This window comes from Stegastes partitus, unplaced genomic scaffold (assembly GCF_000690725.1).
Source record: "Stegastes partitus isolate 25-593 unplaced genomic scaffold, Stegastes_partitus-1.0.2 Scaffold1474, whole genome shotgun sequence".
Lineage (NCBI taxonomy): Eukaryota > Metazoa > Chordata > Actinopteri > Pomacentridae > Stegastes > Stegastes partitus.
The window spans coordinates 115,279-128,288 of record NW_007579205.1 but is presented as its reverse complement, the minus strand read 5'-3'; the positions used below and the strand labels follow the sequence as shown (position 1 = coordinate 128,288).

Here is a 13,010-nt window from a genome sequence, read left to right as displayed (position 1 = left end):
CCAGAAGTGAAATAAATATTTAGCTTCTTAAGTAAAAGTATCCCTCCAGTAATGTAAAAACACTCCATTACAAGTTAAAGTCCAGCATTAAAAATCCAATTTAAGCAACAGTACAAATGAATTCACTTCCAAATGTAGCTACAGTGTTATAGAACAACGTTCCTCTGACTGATATATTATTATATATACGTGACATTAGATAATAAAAGTGGAGCATCAGTGTGTCAGCAGCAGGTTACTGCTGAAGCTGCTGCAGGTTTGAACTACTTCATATTTACTTTTATACACAGAGACAACAGATAAACCCGAAGACTACAAACATGACCAACAGGAGAAAAACAAAGTTCTGATAAACAAATCTGCTTTCAGGATTTTCTCTAATGTTTGATTCTTGTTGAGATTTTGAATCATTGGAACATTTAGAGAGAAAAATCTGTATTTGGTGGAAGAGTTAACAAGTCGTAGACGTCTGACCCACTGAGTTTAGCAAGAAGCCAAAACGGGTCATAACACTGATTTAACCTTTAACACTGTGTTGTATTTAAAATCTTCCTGAATCATCCACTGTGGAAAATCTTATGAGTCTTGAAAGTTGTCCAATAAATGAAGTGAAGTAGAAAGTATTACTGTCTGAAATGTGTCAGGGTGGAAATACACAGTAAAATGGAAATACTTTAAAAGTTGTACTTGAGTAAATGTGCTTAGTTAGTTTGTGCCACTGCTGCAAACTACTAGAAATAATATTAACAGTGATATAATGCAGTAAAATCTTTCTTTGCATTGTACAAGTGTTTCCTCAACAAGGCCGGTTCACTATTTAACAGGTAATAAAGCTACAGAACAAATGACAGCTCGCACTAATTGAAGCCACCGTCTACCTTTCACCCTCTTAAACCTTCACTCCTCTTAAACTCCCTTTTTTTTTTTCTCCCCTCCCGTTCTCCTGCCGTCCTCCACTAGAAGAAGAGAGAGCGGCTCCTTGTCATTAAAAGGACAAGGGAACCTCTCTATTTTCTCATTATCCTCTCTTCCTTCATCCCCTCCTTCCCTTGTCTCCTCGCTGCCCTCTCCCTTCACCCCAGCCTCCGTTCAACGCCTTTATTTCTATTCATACTTTTCCCTCCTTTCAGCCAAAGAATGGGGTGATTAAGTTTGTCAGCGGAGCCTTTCCTAACCCCCCCAGCCCGTCTCGCTCATCCCCTCTTCCTCCCTCCGTCACCTCCCAGTCAATTTTGTACATGACTACATCAATTACAATAACAAAACACAAACAGTAAACTCAATTTCTGCAAATATCGCCGATTAATTTCTCTTCAAGCACTGTGAGGCAACAATTAAAATGAATTAGTCAAACAAAAACGGGACCTTTTCTCGCCTCTGGCTTGTTGTTCCTCTCTCTCTCTCTCTCTCTTGGAATAAGGTGATTAACTGGACCAGTGAAGTTTCTGATAGATCGATGCGGAGCTGCAGGCTAGAACAACAAACCTCCTCAGATCTTTGGCTTTGGGAGACTTGCAGGGCTCACGGAGAGGATCTATGTGTGAATATATTTAGCCGGCTGGTGGCTTTACTCGGATTTAAATAAAGAACAAGCCGACCGGCGCTCACTGTATTCACACAATCTCCTCTGCCGCCGCACATCTGTAAGTATCGCTCCTGACACAGTAGAAGGCGAGAACAAGACAATTCAGGCCTTAAAGCCGTTAGAGATGTATATGATTTTATTTCTAAAAATCTCCGTATCCTCCTCTCTGCTCTTTCTCATGTGGGTGCAACACATCACTATGCTTCACAGCAGGCCCGGCGATACAGTTTTAACAAGGCTTTAGACACCCCCACACCATCTTGAACAGCGACTGAACAATGAATTCTTTGCTTGTCTTTACGCTGTCGCTTTACTTTGCGTGAGAGACTTTATAAAGGATTTCTAACACCTGAACGCCGAGTTCAAAATCCTGAATTTTCTGATGCAACTCTTGCGCGGGGCTTGCGTCGACTTAAAAAAATGTAGCAGCGAGTGGATTTTCACTAGCGGGAAAACAAAGAGGCTCCACAATTTTTTTTTAGCATCTTTCCACCGGCTGCCGGTTGGATTTGACGCGGCGAGTCCGAGTTCCCGAAGACTTGAGGCTGCGTTGGGAAGCACTCGTCTGTCCGTTCACATACGCGGTCCTTCCTGACGCGTGTAGCTTCAATCATGTGCAGCAGATAAGACGCGAAATGAACAAATGTTTTTCTTTCCCACATGCCAGCCGAGATATGAGACGTCTCTATTTACCCACCTGCCTTTAAGCCCGTGTAGTCGCTCCTCTCCCTTCCATTTACTCGGTAACCTTTTGAACCCATCGATCGATGCCTTTTCCATACCTCACACGCTGTAGTTCGACTGTCTAGTTCGCTCTGACCCTTTGTTACGCGCTTCAAGGTTTATTAGTAGCCTCTGCACTTTGCTTTTTATTTCCCCCCTCTGCAAAAAAAAATAAAAAATCAGCACACAAGCTGCCGACGTGATTGGTAATACGCAGATCATACCGCTGGACTTAATCTGAGCTCCGAGGTGCAGCACCTATCATTACCCCGAGAATAAACAAATGATGAGGTGCGTTTACATCATCATAGCGGCCGTCTGGCATAACCGGTGATTATGAGTGAAAGACGCCACATGCAGCCGAAAATAAGAGTAATTATTAAAATAAAAACCCTCTGATTTGAGCTTCTTTAATTAAAGCCGTGCAGTGTTTTGACCCTCGTCCTTTAGGCCTCGTCGTCTCTGCAAACATTTCCTTATTCATGAAACATTTTCCGCCATCACACCGACCAAAACTGTGATTTGAGGTCACTGGAGAGCTGTGCGCTTTAGTCGGAGGTTGCTATTAAATCGGTAAAGGTCGGCGGTGCTCACTTCAACATAACACCGCTGCTGGAGGTAGAATGCTGAAACACAGCTCTGCTTATATTATTTCTCACAATGTGTGCGTCGTTTAATGGCTGGAAACTGCATTTCATTCTGCACACAGCTAATCAGATATTTTGGTCCTGCATTTGCATCTGTGTTTTCTTGTTATCTGTCCTCATGCTGTGGTTTTTGGTCCTGATTATGTAAAGAGTATAACACCTACAGTATGACAGCGTGTTGTGTCTTATGCAGCCTGTATGTATCTGCAGCTAAAACACAAACAAAACCAGGACACGTTCACCAAAGCGCTGCTTCGTGACCCCGCCAGAGGTCAAACAGTCCACGGTACAACTTTAACTACACAGATTGTGATCCTCCATCCAGATATTATTCCGGGGCTTCTCGCAGTGTTTTAAAGTGCTGTAGAGTCCACTATTGTCAGAGGAGATTATTACACTTTATGAAGTATCAGCCTTCTTAAGCCTCGGAGTGCAGCGGCGCTACATCACATAGCGGAGGCTGCATATTTAACGAGAGGCTGTTTGAACACTCATGTCCACTGATCAGTTAAAACCAGCGACGGATGAGGCGGAGGACATGGATCATGTGATGTTCTGCTGGGAAATGTGGCAAAAACGACCCAAAGTGTTGACCTACAGACGACACAGATCGGTCAGAGGCAGCATGAAGGACGCTTATCAGGTGGTTTTAATGTTGTGGTTCACAGTGAGATAAGAAGTGTCAGGATTTATTGGATTTAAGCGTCAGGTTCTTTTCAGACCTACCTAACCCTAACCCCTAACATTGTTGTCTAATGGTTTCGTACGAGCTAGAAGCAGAATACATAGTTAAAGGGATCTCCATGTACAAACCTGAGCACTGGCTAAACATACGTAGGAGCAGCGTGAGTAAAAAGCATCCAATTCATATTTTTGCAACAATCAAGATGGAAATGTTAAATTTCTCTGAGTTGTAAAATTTTATTTGATTTCTGGAAATCATCTCGTCACCCTGGGCTGCAAGGTGGCTCGGTGGTTAGCACCGTAGCCTCGCAGCAAGAAGGTCACCGGTTCGCGTCCCGGTGAGGACACCCGGGATCTTTCTGTGTGGAGTTTGCATGTTCTCCCCGTGCAGCGTGGGTTCTCTCCAGGTTCTCCGACTTCCTCCCACACAGTCCAAAAACATGTTGAGGTTAATTGGTGATTCTAAATTGTCCGTAGGTGTGAATGTGAGTGTGCTTGGTTGTCTGTCTCTAAGTGTAGCCCTGTGATAGACTGGTGACCTGTCCAGGTGAACCTGCCTTCACCCTAAGTCAGCTGGGATAGACTCCAGCCCTCCACGACCCTAGTGAGGATTAAGTGGTGTACAGATGATGGATGGATGGATCTTGTCACCCTACACTGGTGTCTCACAACCCCCCTGATTTAACTCGGTGTATTTTGGTTTGTAAAAAAAAAAGAAAAAGAGCTAATCCAGTGTAAAAATGCCTTTTTTTATGAAATGTGTGTCTTTCCTGCTTTGACACGTCAGACTTTTTGCTCTAAACATGGGCGACTGCCTGATTGAACACTTTGTATGTTTGCTTTGTAGTAACTAATAAGATCTAATGAGGGGAAATGAGTTTGGAGAAGTAGAAACCAATGGCAAGAAAAAGAAAACGATGATGGAACAAGACTGACAATGACTGGTTTAATGCAGATTTTCCGCAACTGGTTCTCCGACACGCCACCTTATGAAAAGCTCTAAATAAGAAATAATAAATATGGCAGCTGGATTCCACTGAGCCGCTCCGGTTTCAGGATCCTGGTATTGTTCAGGCTGGCTCGCTGCCACAGCGGCTTTATTAGAACAGAGCCATTGTTAATGTTAACACCTGTGCTCTTCCTGCTGCGATAAGCCAAAATGTTGGCTGTTAATGACTACAGTGCGCATCAAATTGGAGTTAGCTTAAAGTTTGTGTTGACCAGATGGACTTTTATCATCAGCGGCTGTAATTAGACGTGGCTGGATGCACGCAGCTCTCAACGCCGTCGAAGCCTCCGAAGGCAAAAACCCTCAAGGCTGTTATGATTGTTTCTTTAAGACCGATTTCATCCACAGATTTATCTTAAAGCTACGCAGCTAAAGCTGTGCAACAGCACGACACCTCGGAGAACTTGTGTGAACATCTTTGCAGAACCACGTCCCTCCTCTCCTCTGCGTCGTGGACATTTCTACCAGCTGCAACTGTGTTTTTATATAAAGACAGAACTTTTAGCCTGACTTTGCTCAGACCAAGGTGATCTGTCATCACCAGCTCGCAGAGAGAGAGGAAGAGAGAGAAATACAGCGAGATGGAGACAAAGGACAGTCCTGCAGCGGTAATTGGGTTGCTGTTTTTCTGTCAGTTTCTAAAGTCATTAGGAACATCTCTCTCTCTCTCCGACTATCACTCATTCCCTCTCCTCTCCCCTCCATCTCTCCTTCCTCTGCTCTTTCTTTCAATTCCCTCCTCTCCTCCGTCTCTTTTGCTCTGTGCCAAAAACATATTCATCATACTCCTCTGCTGCCCTCACAGCGTTGTGCCACAGCATACTAATGACAGTGTGCATCTGCGTGTGCGTCTGTGTGTGTGCTACGCGGCGGCTATGTCAGCATGTGTTTGTATTTATGTGTTTGCTGGCGTAAACGCTTGTGAGTATAAAGTCTGCGGCGGCGGCGGCGGCACACTCGACGCGCTCGTATGTATATTTGGGCGCATGTGTGTGTAATACATGCGAGGCTGTTTGTGTTTGATTGTGAATGTGTGTGTGTTGTGTTTCACTTCGGGCTATAAAAGCTTGATAATACACCATGCACTCATTTGCTATAAGCCTGTTAACAGCATGCACAGAAAAATGCCACTGAATTCATCTCAGCCTCTCTCTCTCTCTCTCTCTGAGTCTCTCTTCTCTTCGGTTTCAGACTTCTTGTTTTCTCTCCGTCTCTTTTCTCTTTATCTTCGCCTCCTGTCTCTGTTGTTATCAGTCTGTCTCGTCTGTTTTGGTCTTTCTCTCTCCATCACTGTCCCACTAACTTATTCGCTTCTTTTCCTTCTTTCTCACTTCCATCTCTGTTTATTTAAATCACTCTCCACGTCTGTCTTCTTGCACTGACAATGACGACGGGATAAAAATACACACACACACACACACAGAGGCAATGTGTGGATTCAAAAGAAGACTTCAACATTTTTTTTTTTTTGGAGGCACACTTATTCACAATGAAATGCAAAATACTTTCCCAGAGATTTAATCCTGCATGCTTGTGTGTAGCCTCCTCCTGGCACGTGCCAAATGTAGTTTGTAATTTCAATGTAGAATTTTAAAATTTCTCTCCGTCTGAAGCACATTAAAAAAACATATTTCTGTTGACACGTTTTGAATATGAAGGTGTGTTGCATAAATCTGTCCAGTGCAACCCAATTCAATCATCGGGAAGCACACGCGTGCCCATAAATTTCAGCTCCTCCACAACAAGCCGCGCTAACAAAATGAAAAAGCACCTGCACGCCGCTATCTTCCTGGTTCTTTTGAATTCTGCATGGACTTGACAACGTGTCACCCGCGCTTAGTGGCCCGAGGTGCGGCGGAAACGTTGCCAAGTCCGTGAAACAACTGGCCGTCGTACCAGTCGGCAGTTAGCTCGTGGGCTGTAGCAGCTAGCAGAGCAATGTTGTATCAGGGTGTGTGTTGGGCAAAACTTTAAGGTACTCTAAATCTGGCCAACAATGTCAAAAAATATGCCTCTGATGCTAACTCAGAAAACGATAAATGTGTGGTTGTAGGTGGGGTTATGCACAGGACGTCCGTCCATCCATCCATCCATCCATCCATCCATCCATCCATCCATCCATCCATCCATCCATTATCTACACACCAGTCTATCGCAGGGCTGTGCACAGGAAGTATCTGTTATTATTATTATTGTTAACATAATTATTTGCAGGACTGTGGTAGCATATGAAACTCTTATCAACAGAAGAGCAGTAACCAATGGGGCGGAAAAAAGAAGCCAACACGGAAGTACCAAAAACTGCAGTTCCTTGAACGTCCACTTGAGGCTGCCTCCAAAAAGCGAGTCAATCCCCATAGACCCTCATGTGTTAAAATGCCCAGCGTTACAGAGGAAATAAACATCTTTACAGCCTGGTACAAAGAATAGGTTTGGTCTCTATAGCTTATTTCATCATTCAAGACAACTGTACAGGGAATGGATTTTTACACAACTCACCTACTGAAATTATATTAAGGTTTAAAATTCTGCCTAATTAAGGGTTGGGTTGGTTGTTAAAGGACAATCTTGTTGTTTGGTCAGGAGGCAGAAGATGAAGGAGAAATGTAGAAGTAAGAGATTTTACCTACAAACTCATGCTTTCTATTACAGAAAGTCATTGCTCAGCTGCTCAGATGTGGTTTTATAGGACAGGCAGGGCCAGCTTGTTGCCCTAAATTACAAAAATAGACGTATACAACCCTGAAGCCTAATATCAGACTTTAAAATATTTAGATTTATTAACGCAATACTGTATAAGAAGGAAAAAATGATATATATTGATTTAAAATAGTGATTAACACAGGATCTTAATGTCACAGTGTCTTTAGGGAGGGATGGACGCTCTGTGATTCAGCAGGATAGAAAAATAAAAATGTATTTTTCAGCCAGAAAAGTGAGACACTGACAAAGAAGTTAAAAAAAATAATAATTGTACACATCCAGTTTATCCTGTCGTTTCATCCTTATGCTAATAGTAATCATATATGAGCCCTATGATTAGGGAAGCCACTTGTGCTACAATTCTGAATGCATACTAACTATCTGTAATTAACAGGTCTACTTTCAGCATCATTATAATAACTAAAAGCACCATAAATGACCTGCCATCATTTATAATTACAATATCTGCCATCGCGGTAATTATACAATCAGAAGGCCAGTTAAAAGAGGATGAGAGGAATCGGTATCTTTTCATTAACAGAAAATATCTCTCGGACTCTTTGATGAGCGCTGATATCCGTCTGCACAGTGGGGGAGGGGGCAGCGGCGCGACCCCCACTGACTGCTTTGAACTCATCTCTGGCATCATTAGTGCATGATGACAGTGATTAGAGCAGAAAGGGCCACCATGCCAATTTTCATGCTGAAAAACAAGACAAGAAGAGCAGGACAACTGCACGGCTCATATGCAAAGTGCCCCAGAGTGACAATCCCAACCTCTTTAGTCAGTGGACACTGAGTGAACATGCTGCTGCACCCTCCCGACTCTCTCTGAATAAACAACAGCAGGAGGAATCGCTGCTCCAAGGTCTGCAAACATCACACAAGTGATGGAGCGGCGATGGCATTTCAAAGTTTGAGAGGGGAGGTTTTTTTTAGCTGCAAAAATGAGCGTGCAGAGCCTGGAGTGACTGACTGACTGAAGTGTGTTTAACTGTAATAAACTGATGAAACGATGAGTTAAAGTGGCGTTTAAGTGACGTATTATAAAACCTACTGTTTAAAAAATACGATAACATCACATTTATTTAACGTCTTTAAATAATTAGTGAACAATTAAATATATAAAGGCTTTGGATTTCTTCTTTATGTGCCTCCTTGATCACATTTCATTTCTGTGTTTGACATTTGTGATCACTTTAAGCCGTCCTGGAGCTTTTGCATGATCTTCATCCCAAGATGGCGTTAACACAGTGTTCAAAGCAAATGAAATAAACGTTAAGTTAAACTACAATTCCACGATAACTGCTCCATCTGCTGAGGAAGACCATGTAATCTGAGTGAAAGCTCCAGAACGGCTGCCAACTGGACCTGCTGTGTCCAAGGTCAAACACTTTCTTATGCGTCCTGTTAATTACAGTTACATTAAATCAATGATTCTCAACAGTTTTTGTTCTAAATAAGTAAATGCAGCCTATTAATTATGATTAAATGCTGTAAAATGTAGGCTGGGCTGTCATTATTGCTTTAAAGAGCTGCTCTGTGCAACAAATCAAACAAAGCAACCTTGTTTTTTTTGGTGACTGCGCCTTTTGTGACACTGCTCAGCAGGTCTGGGAATCACAATCAATGTGAACAAAAACATTACAGCTCAGTCTTTTCAGTGGGCACAGTCAGTGTGTGAACTACCGGGGAGTCGAGGGGGAGCCCAGCTTCTTCCAATAAGACATACGCGCCACTTAAAAAGAAGGCTGTTTCTGCCATCCATTTGTGTTTTTCTGCATCTTCGCCGCCATGGATCACACGTTAAATTAATCAAATACTAATCAGAGTAATACAGCATCCATACTTGTCTCGCAAGCATATAAAAAACTTCCCTCACTTTAATTTTCTTGTTGAGAATTGATGGAAAATAAGACAGAATGAAACTAAACCTCCATTGTTTTAAAATCTGTTTTCTAACGGTGGTCACGATTAATACTAGCATATAAAAGATAAATCAAAATCTGTTGTTCCTGAACACAAAAAGTGAATAAAGTACGACCCCCTGGAAGGTCCAGTGGCGTTTGTACACTGGGTATCCGTAGTAATGGTGTGAACAAGTCCATAGATGTGCTATACAGTAAAGGCCACATGCATTGCTTGGCCCCGCCCACGATGACTGTGATTGGTTTAAAACGAGCCAGAATGTTTTTTCCTCCAATAGCAGATTGATAACGAATGCAGCCAGACCTTCATGTTCCACCACCAAGACTGTAACAAATGCTTTTCCTACATGACTTATTAGTGATATTTAGCTTATTTCTTAACAAGACATAATCGGCTATTTTTGGCAAATTGGGACACAAGTGATTCTGGTCTTTGTGCAAACAGGAAGTGTCACAGAAGATTTTTTTTTTCCATTAAGCACATTGGTGAGAACGTCAGAATGGATATTTTAGGTGAACTGAATCAACCAAACTGTCCTAAAAGCAGTCATTGCAGCCATCCTTACACAGCGATGCTGTTCAGTTCCTCTGTCAGGAAAAAAACCCAAATCTATGACTTGATCTACACTTCAGCGAGCTGCTGTCCCTACAAGACTCAGTTCCTGAGGGTGACGGACAGTTCAAGAGGCGGACCCTTTATACCGTAAGACTCGAGCTTTGACATCCTAAACCTTTTACAACTCCGGCATGAACACTTAGGTGGAAGGCAGCATTTTAACTCGTCCTCGGCTGTCTGAGCGCCCCTCTATGACCTGAGAATCACTGTAGAGTAAGAATTTGTGCAGCTTATTGACACCCAGCACCTTTAAACATACAGATTCATGGATGGATACTGTCCTAAGTGACTTTGAGTGTCTATATAAATCTGATCAATTATTCTTTACACACCTGATGAGCCGTTCAGTAGCAGCAGAAGCCTGAATCTCTGAAGACTGTTTGATTGAGGCTGCACATGAACCAACTGGTTTATATCAGTCAACCTGCTGATACCTGAGGGTTCTTTGGTGCCTCCAGAGTCAAGGCACTGACTTCTACCTGCAAGAACAATCCTGGAGCATTTTTGCACGTCCCTTATCTTTCTTCCCATTTTCACCTACTGGGAAATATCTAACCAGTGCATACATACGTTTCTACTTGCCTGTTGTTTATGGTACTAAAATAAACTATTCACCAAGCAGGTGTTGACCCTTGACCTCTATGAAGTCCCAAATGTTTGCTTCCACCTGCCTGACAACATGAAAGCTTTTAGTAGTATTACTGGTAAGAATCATGCCAGTTTCACCAAAACCACTGTTTTCCCACGATTCAAAATTCAACTAAAACAGGTTTTTTTTTTTCTCTCTCTAATAAACAAGCACTTTGTGACGATTTAACAACAACCGGTTGTAAATGTCATATCAGTTGAGTTTTATGTAATGTACGTGAGTGGATGAATCACCGGCGCACCGACGGAGGAAAAGCCAGCTGATGTGCAATAATTGAATAAAAAGGACTTGCGCTGGGAGCTCACCTGTTGTTCGGCCTCTTCCTCATCGCTGCTGATCTTCAGGTCATCCTCCAGCATTCTGCACAGAGACAAAGGGACACGCGTTATTGCAGCCGTGACCTGCTGTCTGCTTGCATTAGGTCGGATACGGCAAGTCGTGATCTGCAATTCCCTTTGAAGAACCATCCTGGTGAACGGATTAATTACGCGCAGCCAAAGTGGAGCTGGTGGTTCACGTTGAGGGGGGGGAAGAGGAAGCAGACATTCACCACTAAAAAAACCCACCAGATGTTCCAGCTTTTCGGGCTCGAAAAAGAAAAGCCAGATTGTTTTTTCACCTGGAAACTTTCTGTCTGACAACCGCTGACCTACAGCCAAGAATTCCTTGGAAACAAGGAGGACGTGCATGGCTGAGATCGGTCCTTCATCTGGGTTTGCACACTGATGTTTAAAGAGGCTTCTAATTGGAAAAAGAACCGAGTCGTTGCCCCGTTTCTTCGGCTTGTTCTGCTCGTTTTACTCCCCCCCATGTTGGGGATCAAATTCCAGCAATATAGATATGTGCACGCTATGAAAAAGATATACAAGGCAGAGTCGATAACATGACCTCCCTCATAGAATCACCTGCTCCTTACCACACAAATTATTCAGTATTTATGTGCTGTGCATTGGCAAGTTCCCATGTTTTATTGCTTTATATAAACCCTCCACACAAACTACTGTTATTTTAAGCTGGCACTGCTATTGTTATGACAGGAGAATCCCCTAAAGGGATTTTTACTGCCTCACGAACCACTCTTGTCAGTGCTTGCACCACTAAAAAAAAACACTCCCCAGTGTTGTGGTGTTTTCAGATGGGGCCGTACGAGTCGTGAATAACTGAAGCACAATAAGAAAAAGCTTTGCAGATAAGGGGCACAGTGCAGCACACGGCGATGATAGATATGTTTGAATGGATGAATAATGGATTCATATTTTATTTCATAAGAAGGGACAGATGGAGAGAGCGAGATAGTGAGTGAGATGGAGATGATAATGATGGGGAAGTGAAGGGGAGCGAGTGGCAGGGGGGGATAGAACGAGAGAGGGAGGCTGAGGCTGAATGGAGAGAGAGAGAGAGGACTGGGAGCATGGCAGGGAAATGAATAAAATGCACAAGAGAGAATAAGCATCTATGAGGACAGACGCAGTCAGATATAAATGCGTTACGGACTAAAGCATCCATGACACGCAGGGCTTAGAAAGCAGAACATCACATTTCTACTAGGTGCAGATGCCCTTAATTGCCTTTATAAAATGGAGTCTTTTTATTTGCGAAAAAAAAAAAAAGTGAAGCGCTGCTGGAGCTCCATTTACTTGTGGAAGTTTGTCTGAGAGGGTTTTAATATTTTTCCAACGCCAAATCAAAGCCTCGCTCAGTTAATGACTAATTGCTCAACACTCGGCTGTGGAGAATTTCAGATGCGCATCTACTCAGGCTGCAAAACAAAACCAGCGCACGAACTGATCGGCTTCCATGACGAACTCTGAGCAAGCAGCTTTCATTCCTATCATTCCTGCTTCCTCCTGCTCATTCTCTACTGCTGCTGCTGTTAACACGGAGGTCTACAATACCCTTTCACTTATTATATTTTTACTTCAGTTTGGTGCTCAGGGATTGTTGCTGTACTCACTGACTGCGAGATCACCTTGGACTTTCTCAAACGGCCTATAAAGGTCTGCAGTTGGCACCGCTGCTAATGCAAACTGCCCAAGTCAAAAGGACATCAATAATATAATAATAATATATACATTCTGTGCCAGATGGGGCTCACGCTGATGTGCCACAACATTAAAACCACTGTGGTGGCCTTCATGTGGATGTTACTTTAACATGTACCACGTAATTTAGCATCTTGCAAATTAACCATAACCAAGAAACCTCAAAAAGGAGCTCAGGAATACAACAAACAGCCCAAGACGCTAACGTGACCAGATCCCAACTCAATTGATGATTGTGCTGGAACACACCAGACCCTTGGAGACCCCAACATGCCACCCACAGGACCCAAAGGATCTGTTGCTAAATTCCTGGTTTGATGTCAAAGGCCCAGTCAAGTACCTACACAATAACAGGCATTAGACTTTTTAATGTTTATTCATCACTATGCTCATTGTTCGGATGAGGCTGGATTCCTGTTGCAGC

General features: G+C 43.0%; 1 protein-coding gene across 1 annotated transcript in view; it reads right to left on the bottom strand.

Annotated features, from left to right (window-relative positions):
- LOC103370729 (AF4/FMR2 family member 2) overlaps nucleotides 1-13,010 on the bottom strand; it is a gene marked incomplete at both ends in the record, with an annotated part of 152,514 nt that overhangs the window by 57,868 nt on the left and 81,636 nt on the right. The window contains one exon of the mRNA XM_008299866.1: nucleotides 10,850-10,904. Within this exon, the coding sequence (XP_008298088.1) occupies nucleotides 10,850-10,904 (55 nt within the window). The remainder of the gene's footprint in view (nucleotides 1-10,849; nucleotides 10,905-13,010) is intronic.